Consider the following 13,129-nt stretch of genomic DNA (forward strand, 5'->3'; position numbering starts at 1 on the left):
TAAAAAAACGTTTAAAAATCAGTGCCGACAAGACAGGCTATAGGGAGTAATCATGAATGTCTAGCATCACCTTGTGGCGATAGTCATTTATTGCAATTCAATCCTTTAATTAAAAAGCATTTGAATTTTACAATATAAACGCAATTGCTATAGTGCAATAGGAGCAGTTAAATCCACTGCCGGCTACCCTTTGAAAACACCACAGGCTAGTGTCTCAAGTCCTCTATTCCAACTCAAAATTATATCTTTATAACAGAACTGAATGGTCCAGATCTTCATGAACAGGGGCAAGAAATGATCCCACAACTTAAATACTTGACTAATTCAGATGGATAAGAGACAGACACTTCTCCCATCGGCTTCGATGGTTTCCTTTGACAGTACTTGTTAAGTACTTGTTAAGAATGCACAGAGAATGGAGATGTTTTTCAAAAAAACGTATTTGCACAACAATGACATTTCACTTTGAATGACAACAATTAAATGCATCGAACATAACTATCAAACATAAAATCTCCCTCTAGGAGACTAGAGATGGTTGAATTCTTAACTACCATGCAATTCATAGTTATTATTACCTGCAATCTTTGGAGCTGCAGCATCCTCAGACACTGGGACAGGTATATCCATTCTGGCTTCAGGCTGTTTCTCAGGGGCCTGAACAGGAACACTGGTAGGTACACACTTCACTTCAACATAGGCCACAGGTCCTGTTGAAGAGGGCTTTGAATTGTGGAAGAGACTAGCCCATGATTTGGCAGGCAAAGGAGCAGAAGCAGCAGAGGGAGCCAAGGCAGTCTGCTCTGGCTCAGTTGAACATACATCCTCAGGCTTGTCCTGCTCAGATTCTGTACTGTCATCAGTATGCAATCCTTCCCCATCAGCAGCACTAGGAAGTGTCACAGCATTGCTATCACCAGAGGATTCCAGTGTTTGTCCATTGTCGATTTTACCATCAACGGTAATATCTGTGCCTGCACATGACTGTGCAACAGCTGTCCTTACTGGGCTACTCTTTCCAGTCTCCGAGAGCAGAACAGGCTGTTCAATGGAGTTAACCTCAGCGTTAGCCTCATTATTGTTAATCTCAGTGTTGGCATCAAGCTCAAGTCCAGGCTGCTCAGCAGTCCTGGCTTCATCTACTGCACTGGAGACAGTGTCATTACATAAGGCTCCACTAATGAAGTCCGCATTATTCTCAGGGCTTTCACAAGTCCTCTGAATAGCCTTTGAAGAAACAGCTCCTGGAGATTCAGAAATCTCCTTCTCACTGATTAATTCAACCTCCTCTGGGCTGATAGTGTTCAGCCCTGAATTCAGTACATGTCCATTAACAAGGCCCAAAGTCTCAGAAGGGCCACCGGCATCACTCGCACCTTCTTGATAGTTGTAATAACCAGGGGGTCTTTTCTTCTTGTTCCTGCGTTCCCTTTGGCCTTGCCCACGGTAGACCAGATCATCATTCCCCTGGCAATTGCCACTATCCAGAGAAAGATTACCCTCTCCAAACTGGCAGTCAATGGAGCTGTAGGCAGTTTCTTCAGGCAAGCTGTCTAAGGATTTCTGTGCCGGTTGATATCCCAGTATAAATTCTGGTGCCTGCGGATTCAGCGTACTGGAGACTTTGTAAACGTTGTCCCGCAATTCAGCTTGCTCCGACTCGTTCTCTTCAGTGTCAGAATCATTCCGGTCTCCTGTTTAAACAAAACGTTAGCCTTTAAAGTGCCTTCTCTAGATTTAAATTTTTTTAAAAAACTGGAACAAAAGATTTTTAATTACCTTACCCCTGCACCCTGAAAAAAGTCACATCAATATGAAGTAATAGAACCAAATGCAAGTTTGCATTGTACATTAAGGATACGAGTGATTGTAAAAGGTTTCATGACCAGATGCGGTGAAAAATTGGGGCATATCCATTTTGGACCCAGAAGTATTGGTGAAATTCAGCCAAAAGCACTGAGTGCAAAAAAAAGTTACACAATCACAAAACAGATGAATTCTAATTAGTTTGTCAAGAAGTCTGCTCGGATCAAGATTTGCAGAAACCATCTTGGTCAAGTTAAATAATCTATTCACCAAATCAATGAAATGTGGTAATTTAGTCTGCACGTTAAAAAAGCTAAACATTTATTTCCATGTCATTCAATGGGAGTGAATAGAATGCAGTTAATGAAGGAAAGTGAAAACAGTACTAAGAACAGAGAAGGACATATGATCAATGATCTTCCTTTAACTTACAGCAAATGAGAAAATACTACAAAGAATATTTAGCAATTCTATCACAGTGCTCCCGCATAAGCAAATTGTGCTTTAACTGGTTCCATTCCTATTTAACTTTGTAAGGCAAAGAAATACACTGAAATAACACTTACCGCCGGTTGAATGGCTGACATGCAAGACTCTGTCATTATAAGGGGGGAGCTGTGCCAAAAACAAACAAAAAATCAGTACCAAAACAATAAACACAATTATGAATAAATCTATTAATGTGAAGACCAACAAACAATGTAGAAATACTTTTAATACTTTTGAGCAAGCAAAAATAGTAAAAAAAGCAGATTAAAAATTAGCAATAAAGTAACCATTTTAAAAAGATGCTGGCATGAGAAATAAATCCTTTGCTTTGACTTAATTGGTCCAATTAGTTCAGATGCACTACAGTGATGTTAGAACGTCAGCCATCAATAGCATGCTGAATTAATTTGGGACTTGGATGAGAAAAATAAGAGGAAGCAGATTAATCTGCATTCTTTACAAGGGTCCAAACATTCAGGCCTCAAGGAAAATGTGTAGGTCCATCCAATAGTGTGGAAACATTGGATAGTCAGTTACCTCGGACTCTAAAGTCATAATTGATGGCACCATAAGGATTAAAAACTTCAAATACATTAAAATGAAGTATTTAAAGGGCTACTCAATATATTTATAACGCACATGCGCCAGTTCTACCGAACTTTGGCACTTTCCCCGAGCGGAATCGCTAATTACTAACTGCACTCAGACTGGCTAACGCTTTTTACACTCACGAACTTCAGAAAACACATTTTAAACAACAGACAGGTTAGAAAAACAAAGGGGTGACCATACCACACTTACTTCCAAATAAGACAGCTGCTAATCCACATAGTTTTATCTATGGTACCCAGTGATATGTTTGTAAAGGAAACTGCTGTGTTGTACTCAAAAACGTTTTGTAAGGTCTAAGTATGCAACATTATATTCCCATTGTCAAACTGGTGCTAATGCAAGTCAGTGTCACAGAAAGCAAAAGGTAAGTCTTGTTTTGATACAGAGCACACATCTAAAAAACTTTATCAAACATGGTGCAGCAAGTCTTCTGTCTATTTTCAGCAATTGAAAAGAGGTCCCTGTCCCATCACCTCTTCTCTATCACAATAATATGCCTATAGAGTCAGAGGCTGTGGAGCAGCACGTCATGCGGACATTAAGTACACATGTGCGGCTCTGGGTCTGCCTTCACAAATCCATACTAATGCAAACAGACAGTAAAGGCAGTATTCAGGCTGAAAGTAGGTTTATATTACTAACCACAGCCTCTTGAGAAAGCACTGAATGATGCATCAGGCACTACAAGCACTGGGCTTTGCAATGAAACAGAACTCAGAACTTGCTACCCAAGCTTGCTTGTGCATACATAGGCAAATCATGTGATGAGTACATTACAACCCAAATCATGTGATGAGTACATTACAACCCACCCCACACTCAGTTTGGGCAGCAGTTTGTTATACAATATAAATCCCAGCAGCCAAAATGCCCACCTGAAAATGAATGCCAAGTGGTAAATGAACCAAAACAGGTTACATTCATCAAAAAAAAACACACACTTACCTCAACAGAGCTGCGCGATGTTACAAAGAATTGATTGAATTCATCAGGGCTGAACTCCCCAAAGATACACTGAAAGAAAAATAAATAATTTAACTTAGATTGATCAATTGTGAGCGTACTGTATCCATTTAGGGTGTGATTTATCCGTTCAATTTTTAAACCATTCATTCAGAGTCCCAACCATGTCGCCCAGGATTCTGTGCATGTATTCTCTGGATGATTAAATAACTTCAAAGTGTACAATGCAATAAGTTTGATCAAATTGAGGAAATTATTGTATTTCTCTGCAGCATCTGGACAATGGACTACAATTTTTCACTTCCTTCAAATGAATACTCAAATTCTTTATGTGTGATTGCAATCACAGAAGATTGTGTTTCAATAGTAAAACATTGAAATACTGACAAATAATATTATCCATATCAACTTTGTGTGTGTCTAACCTAATTGGGTTATGTAAAACCTCAATAGCCAGAATCAACAACAACAAAATTACATTTATAGAGCGCCGAGCCGGCGGGGGGGGGGGGGGGGGTGGAAGGTGACCAAAGGCGCGGTCAAAAAGAAAGGTCTTCAATAGAGACCTGAAAATAGGAAGGGAGGGAGCGAGGCGAAGGGAGTGAGGAAGGCAGTTCCAGAGCCTCGGGGCATAGTGGCTGAAGGTATGGCACCTCACAATGCAGAGCACCAATGACAATATATATATAAAAATATAAAATAAGATGCTATATCAAATGCAAGTATTTTTATTGAGGTACTACCTGAATAGAATTTACCCAGAATAATGATTGACCAAGCTGAGATAACTAAATTAAAAATGCTGTATTGCATGAAAGTTTTTTTTTAAAAAATCCATGTAACTTGTAAAAAATGTATTGATCACTGGTAAAACATTAAGTCTAATCATATACTTCAGATATCCTTTTTATTATTCAACATAAACCTGTTATACACACTGGATTGACGGACTAAACAAACAGGCGTTTATGACCAGACACATATGGCGGTGGCAAAACAGATGGTGCCTCAAAACACAACAGCCTGAAGAAAAAGTTTAACTCAACCCTCGCTGGTCTTCAGGAACTCATAATTGGCAATTGCAAATAACATCACATTAAACTAAACTGAGGCAGAGTATTACAACAACTTTTTTCAAGTATAAAAGTGAAAAGAGTAGTCATCAAAGGCTGTGGGCAAGTGTACTAGATGGTGTAGCAATGAGCTATACAGGTCAATAAGCCCCTTTTTAATTGTTGGCCTATGTTGAATTGACCTGTCTTAGTCAGCACACAACTTAGATGAAGTGCTGGAGACTGGTTGTTCCTACTAAACAGTACCGCACTTTCAGATGAGTGTCAAAAAGAAGAATTTGCAGAAAAATAAGAAAAAAACATTTCAGAGGCAAGAGAATCACATTTTCAGGTGGCATTAATCCAAGCTACTTGCTATGGCTTCACTGGTAACCAAATTCGAATAGCAATCTGAATTACCCTTGGTATCCACTAGGCTAAAGGCAAGATTACAAATAACGGACCGGCTAAAATTATGGATCAGCAACAACAGAGGATGAAACAACTGAACAGATAAATTGGTTTTATTTTCCCTCTTGAATCAAGCTAAACAGCTCTTGTGGTCATCTTGAATAGTATGACTGCCATCTTGAGTTATGGCAGCTATTACATTGAATTTCCTAACATAGACGATGTGTTTGCCTTGGCCATGGCCATTTTAAAAGTGTTATCTCAGGAGTTTCAAATTCCTACTAATTTCAAAGCCCAGGAGTCAGCCTGGTTCAGTCGATAGCACTCTCGGCTCAAAGTCCTCAAGTCTAAGGTCAGGACTTTCAGTTCATAGGCTAGAGGAGCACTGCAATGTCCATCGAATAAGATGTTAAACCGAGGTCCCATTGGCCTGACATTTATGGTCCCATGGCACTGTTCAAAAACAGTTTTTCTCAGTGAAACTCCCAGTCAACAATCTGCTAGATAAAAATCTTGGTATTCACAGTGCCTTTATCTACAAGTCACATCACTTCACAGAAAAGTCTGAAACGCTCTCAGTTGCACAGCAAAGTTTAAGGAGTTTTTTTTAAAAAAAAAGTGGAATTGTTCACCCAAGAGGTAGTGGAAAGCTGGAACGCTCTCGCTCAAAAGGTTGTGGATGCTGCATCCATTTGCATTTTTACGACTGAGGTGCATAAATATTTGTTAAGTCCGGATACTAAGGGATACGGGGCAAGAGCAGATAATTGGAGTTGACATACAGATCAGCCAGATCTGTCCGGTGCCCTCGCCACCTGATCAGATCAGGTGGCTAGGGCACCGGACAGATTTTTTTTAAAAAAAATCAGAGGTTATAGTTTCAAGTAAAATGGTGATTGACATGTGGAACTCTCAGTACAGGTAATGGAACAAGGAATGTTAAAGAGCTTCCAAACGTAATAAGTCACTTAAAATGGAAACGATTCAAGGTTATTAAAATATGAGAGCTGGGCAGAAAGTTGGATAAAGTAGGCTAGATAAACCAACAGTGTATTGCTGCCTGAAAATTACTAATCACTGGGATTCTAACCACAGCGAGTACACTCTTAACTGTAATACATCTTAACTTGCAGAATAAGGGTTTCATTTGGCCTATTTTCCCCAGCTTACACCGTCTTTTAGATGCCTGGTACACAGATGGTTGCAGATCACAGCTGAAACCACCGCAAGATGCAGTAGTGAAGCACACCAGCATATGTGCCACGTCATTCAGTTTACAGCAATGTTGTCAGCAATAGGGCTAAACTTGACATGCTCAACAAACCCCAGGGATGGAATTTGATATCCTATGGCTTAAATAGCTGAATGCTACGACTCCCAACTAGAATATTAGGGAAGCACGCACACTCCATTAACTTGTCTGCATTCTTCCCAGTTCATATGCCATATAGACAAAACAGGACAATGTTTACTCCACAAACTATTCTAATGTATTGTAAGACTGGAAACGTGGTTAAGAGAGAATAAAGTTGAGGGATACGGTGGGAAAGCTGGGATATGATCTAGGATAGGTGCTTGTGTGCAACATAAATACCAACCGAACTGGATGGGCCAAATGACCTGTTTCTGAGCTGTACCTTCCTATGAATCAAATCAAAGAACTATAAAGATGTCCTGATGTAAAAACAAAACATTTATCCCCTGCAGATATACATGCTAATTTGCAGCTACCTTCTGTAAAAGTAATCTTGAACGACCAAACCTAACTATACAGTGCCTTTATTAGCCAACTGTACTAGTTTAATCCATGCAATCACATGATTAGCAATTGCTTCCATGCCCTAATGCACGTGAATCTGTAAACTATATCAAACATTTACTGGTGCCCAAGGGGAGGTAAAGAAAATAATCTATACTCAAGAGTCATCAACATTAGTACATCAATCTCCAACTTAGTACAGTATGTTGCAACTGCACAGGAAATCTAGTTGCCAGCAACAATTAGATTTCACAATTGAACTACCAAGATTTATATAAATTCTCTACCCATGACCCATTTCATTTTGCTTTTATTAGCCTTTATGCGCTCATGCTCAAATATTTCTTCCTGGTTCTACAGTTCTGAGCAAATATATAGCTACCTAAGGGGCTTTTCACCAAATTGTGAATATACTTACAGGGATGAGCGTAATTAGAATTAGAGCAAAGTCTCAGACTTCAGAGTAATAAATAGCAAAACAAAATACAAGCAGGCAGAATACAGTCATCATATCTAGGCAATCTTATACAAGCTAAGCTGTAGCCAATACTGTTGGTGTCATGCATTCATTCATAGATAATTTGGAAATACCCTTCTCTTCCTACGACTTGCAATTTCAGTAGTTCAATTGTGCCAGTAAACTTGGAGAACATCCAATTGCTCTTTGAGTAACTGCTATTTGAGTAGTGTAACGCTCCTGCAGAAAGGCCATCACCTAAAAAGGAACTTTCCTGGCCCGAAAGCACATAATACTCTACACCTTCTAGCACAGGAGTTCCTAGAAGGAATTTCTCTCTACCGTCTTCTTCCCTGGCTCTTACTGGTCCTTGTAATCTCAACGGAATATCTCAAACCAGAAGATGCCATTTCAAAAACAGCCCTCCAATATTTTATTCAAATGGTTGTTTGCACAAGTCCAACCAACGAATGGCAACTGGTTGTTTGACTGATTGACGAAGGTGCCATTACACAAAATCTGACCTCCCCCACCGCCCCCCCCCCACCCAATTAACATTTATACAGCTTCAAAAGCAATTGCTAGACATAGAAATTGTGACAATCCACATTTACCCCCTCTGCTGGAGAACTTGAGGGCTGCATCTAAAAAAAGGAGTGGTTAAATCATCATCTCGTCTGTCATAGAGAGAACTTTTTTTTAACTACAATTTCATCCTTCTGCACACACTGTTAATGTGGTCTTATCAAGTTTTCACTACAGAATATATCAGCGATTCATACAGCACAGAAGGAGGCCATTCGGCCCATCGTGCCGGCTCTTTGAAAGAGCTATTCAAATGAATCCCACTCCCCCGCTCACTCCCCATAGCCTTGTAAACTTGTCCTCGTTTCGCCAAATTTTCTATGAATGCAAAATGTTATAATTTTGTAATCTAGTGCGTTTCACCTCACTGGGAAAGGTCAAGATTGAGGATGTAATGAATGTACTTCTTTCTCTCAATCAGAACAAAGTTACTCCCTATGTCCCTACGATGGCAAACTTCTGGAAGCAACCATTACACTCGGAGCATAAATAAAATCCACATGCAGTAAAATGACACAACATGTCTAAATGTGGAATAAACCTTCACGGAAGTATCGCAGCAAACATGTGCAAAGAGCAGCACTGGCATAGCTTATCATCACATTTGCATTCACAAGTTCATACTTGTCTAAAGTTGCTAGGTTTTCAAGAACTGGAAGCATTACTCTACGTGCGCATTCACAGCAGCGTTCCGAGTTAGAGGAACCCAAAGTGCCCGCTCAACCGATCACACACACATTCAACTTATTGGCAAGTATCTATTGGCTGTGCAAAGGCATGGGGCGATTCATGCCGGTAAGTCTAAAGACCAGAGTTTATTCATATTGCTGCTTCCAGCTGTTATGTTGGAGCAGACAACATGAATCAGCAGTCTGAGGATCTGGCACCAATGCCAGATCAGCATACAGTTTGGTGCAGTATTTAGACCAGCACAAACAAATCAGTCACTAAATTGGACTGGAACACTTCAGTATTGAAATTGTACTCACGTGCTTAGAATCTAATACTGGGTTTAATCAGAGCTTGCGACAGTGCAAGTGATATTGAACAAATAGAGGCCTTGACAGGGGGTGATGCACATTTCAAACATCTTTGCATTTTGTGTGTATGCAGATCCCTGGTAGCTCAAGAAATGAACTAAATAATCCTTGCACTTTTTAACGCCTTGAAACGTTTCAAAAGCAAGTGACAAAAGATAATCACTATGCACCTGTAGATAGGCAAAGCAGCCATTTTGCACACAGCAACATCCCACAAACCATGAATTGCACGACAAATTTATCTGGGGAACTGTTAGCCAGGACACTGGGAAAAACTCCCTTTTCTTTTTCAAATAGTAGGCACAGACATAGTCGGATATTTGACCTCTACGTGCACTGGCAGACAGCATTCTCCCATCGCTGAACTGGATTGTCAACCTGGACTGTGAACAAAGACTGAATGCAAAGTTCTAATGTGTGGCCACCAATCATCAGCGACAGACAGGAGATTATGGGATCTTAAAACTAGGAAGTCTCTTAGAATGCAGTCTGCCTGAGATGGAAGTCTAAACCGAATTGAAAAAGCTATAGTTAACGGAAACATTTTCAAAACACTTTGCATTCCACCATTAACAGCTGTTTAGCTGCAATGCTAATGGCATTAGAATATAATGAAAACTGTCACAGGTGTTAAAAACCTTTGCACAAATGTGAAAGGAACATTATTAACGACGCATTTATTGGCATCATCATAAACAACTGCTGTAAATTCAACAAGGTTGAGGGCATGTCACCAATATACTTGACCGCCATTCACCAATAGTGGAGGAGTTTGGGGGAGTGATATCATGAAAAGACAACAACTTGCATTTATATAGCTCCCCTCATGCAGGGTAGTGTCCCAGAGCGCTTTACAGCGACGGAGCATGACGTGCAAAGATGTAGGCATGTGCAGTTAATCAAGTAAACTATATATCATCTCATTGGCGTATAACTCCCATATTGAAGGCACAAAACAGAGGCTGTATAACTGCATTTTGTGATTGAAGTTATTCTCCGAACCTCTACTATATTTATTTTGCCTTCTGGTTCTGTGATGATTTCAGTGTAGTGCACCAAGCAATAAAATCAAGTGTTAGACAATGGCATCACTCCAATCATGACATGCTGGTTCTATGCAGGAACCCACATGTGTTCAACAACAACAACAAGATTCCATTTATTGAGCGCCTTTCACGTCGGGAGGACGTCCCAAGGCGCTGTACATTGGGTCAGGACCCGAGCAGGGGGGAAATGGTCAGGGTGAGGGAAGGGAGAGAGCGAGGAGGGGGTAGAGAGTCGACGGGGGAGCTGAAGGCACGTTCAAAGAGAAAGGTCTTGAGACCGGCCTTGAAGGAGGAAAGGGAGGAGGCGTCGAAGGCACTGGGGGATAGAGTTCCAGAGCCTCGGGGCTGAGAGGCTGAAGGCCCGGCCACCGATGGTAGGGCGGTTGGGGCGGGGAATGTGGAGCAAACCGGAGCCGGAGGAAAGGAGGGTACGGGCAGGTAGGTAGGGGGATAGTAGGCCGGAGAGGTAGGAGGGAGCGAGGCCGTAAATGGCATTGTAGGTGAGGATGAGGATCTTGAATTCGAAAGCAGAACTAGGAAACAACTCCCATGATGCCCAATGACGCTGTCGCAATTGCAACTTTCATTGAAACTTTACCGAGCCTCTGGAGTATAAGCTAATCGTAGCATTAATTTAGCTGCCGATTTTATGGAACCTACCTGCATACAGAACTAGACTGATTCCAGAGCAGCAACGCCAATAAGAGATACTGCAAAGGAGATCATGGTAGTTGTTTAAAAGTTAGGTTTGAAATTTTCATTTTCATCCCAGAAATCTCCCTCATGTTTAGAGAAGGTCAATAAAGGCCATGCATGACTAGTCTGCCCTGGGCAGCTTAAACATCCACTCAGCCAATGGCTACAGAAAATGGAGGCCAATAACACCAGAGGCAGTATTTAAAATTGCTGCCTCTCAAGGCGCATATGAAACCACCTCATGGTTGGCCTTTGTGTTCTCCTAACACAGCTTCATTTACATTGTAGGCAGAAAGATACGCACTTAAGCATACATTAAAATATCAGAATTAGCCAATAAAGGAACTTGTATACCATTTTCCGGTAGCTGTTTTTGCTTGCGAGAATTGCCTCTTCTCACTCCCCACCTTGTTTGATTACCCATTTGCACCTCAGATGAATTTACAAAAGTATTAAAATGATGTTCTAATGTTTTTTGAGTAGCTTAGAGAGAAAAAAAACTACAAATAAATCTATTCACAACTAGGTTTATAGGAAGAAATATTCGGGAAAGAAAGTATTTAAACTTAGTCCAAAAGGGTGATAAAAAGGGAAAGTGCGGTTCTGAAGAATTGCCAAGCAGAAAACAGAAGGTTTACAGTTAAACTGGTTCATTAGACAGAGATTAAAACATTTTAATATGTTTTGTGACAAATACTTTGCAGTTCTAAATTGTGTTCACTGATCTATGCTCCCTACAACAAGCACATCACTTTTTATTATGGTGGTAGGTCAGTGACAAATCAACAACTAGTCTTACGAGCTTAACGCTAAATCCTGCTATGACAATTCTTACACATATATGCTAAAATTTGGAACTTCCTCCTTTCAGCCCAAATTAAAATAATAAAAAGAAACTCCAGAATTTACACTTTTAATACATAGTTACCACTAAAATTTCCTATCCCTCTACCAACCTGCTTGCTCTCTCCGCTCAGCGGGCTCCGGTCTGCCTCAAGCTCCCACCTCACGCGCTCCACCATTGGCGAGTGGGCCTTCAGCCACTCAGCGCCCACCCTGTGGAACTCCATCCCGCATTCCCTCCACCTCACTCCCTCCCTTGCTTCCTTCAAACCCCTCCTCTTCGACCGTACCTTCAATCACCCTCCTCCCCCACCCTCCACACTCCCCGATCCCAACCCCCAGCTCGGGTCCGAAACACTGATTGTCCAGTGCCTTGGGACATCCTCCCGCTGTGAAAGGCGCTATAAAAATTAAATTTTGTTGTTGTTGTTGTACATCTTCAACCATTCCCTTGACCTAATCAATATTTTCCCATTCAGGCAGAACTCCTGTCCTTTTCTATGTTCCTGAGGGCATGGTTCCATCTCACCATTATTAAGTGCCAAACCTTGACACGAAATGTCAATAGCCAAATGGACTGTACAGATATTGCAACCAAGTCCTATTCAATCCTCACCTGATATTCACCTCCTGTAGGAACCCAGGCTCAATTTCCCTTCCCAAACCCTCATGCTGAAACCAATGTTAGTACTTTGGCTAAGATCAACTAACCCAGCTCAGTACGATCCTCCAAGCCTCTGCTACTCATTCTCTAAATTAACCAAATCATCAGGGGAGCAAGACTAATCAATTTTATCATTTTGGTGTAAAAGTTTCAAAGTTAGAAGGGTGCAAATTTAACCGAATTTCTGGCATAAAACTACTTGGGAAATATGAGCCTTTGGTCATCAGAAGATGTCATGACACCCCGCTAGCAGCTAACGTATAAAGGAAACTAAAGACAGCACAGTATTAACCTTAGTTTTTTTGTAAAAAAGATATGTTCATAGTTGAGTGCTAATTAAGTAGATGGGGATTTTAGTTTAAAAGAAACACTATTTCAACCATGATAATTAAAGTGCTCTATCTGTTTAAATATTTTCTACTCACCAAAATAGATGAGAATTTACAGAATTCTTGTTTTTCTATATTTCCGAAAACAATTTAGACTCCAATTATGTGTGGTCAGTTTCACCACACTGCTACTGCAGACTGACACTGGCCAAGTGGACAAAGTGACTATCTATAAAGGCCACAGAACAGAAGGTTGTGACATGTGCCAAGCTATCTGATAAGCAAGACTGGATTAAGACACCAATTGGATTTCATGCCCTTGGGCTATGTGGGGTGGATAGAAAATCGGTCTAGGCTAGTACTTCTGATCAATACCA

At 40.7% G+C, this 13,129-nt stretch overlaps 1 protein-coding gene across 1 annotated transcript in view; it reads right to left on the reverse strand.

The window, feature by feature from the left end:
• The window catches only part of usp10 (ubiquitin specific peptidase 10), a 30,977-nt gene that overhangs the window by 15,131 nt on the left and 2,717 nt on the right, over positions 1–13,129 (reverse strand). The window contains exons 2-4 of the mRNA XM_042340278.1: positions 3,853–3,921; positions 2,373–2,421; positions 579–1,694 (exon numbers count right to left, since the gene is read on the reverse strand). Of these exons, the coding sequence (XP_042196212.1) occupies positions 579–1,694; positions 2,373–2,421; positions 3,853–3,921 (1,234 nt within the window). The remainder of the gene's footprint in view (positions 1–578; positions 1,695–2,372; positions 2,422–3,852; positions 3,922–13,129) is intronic.

This window comes from Callorhinchus milii, unplaced genomic scaffold (assembly GCF_018977255.1).
Source record: "Callorhinchus milii isolate IMCB2004 unplaced genomic scaffold, IMCB_Cmil_1.0 Scaffold14, whole genome shotgun sequence".
In the NCBI taxonomy this organism is placed as follows: domain Eukaryota; kingdom Metazoa; phylum Chordata; class Chondrichthyes; order Chimaeriformes; family Callorhinchidae; genus Callorhinchus; species Callorhinchus milii.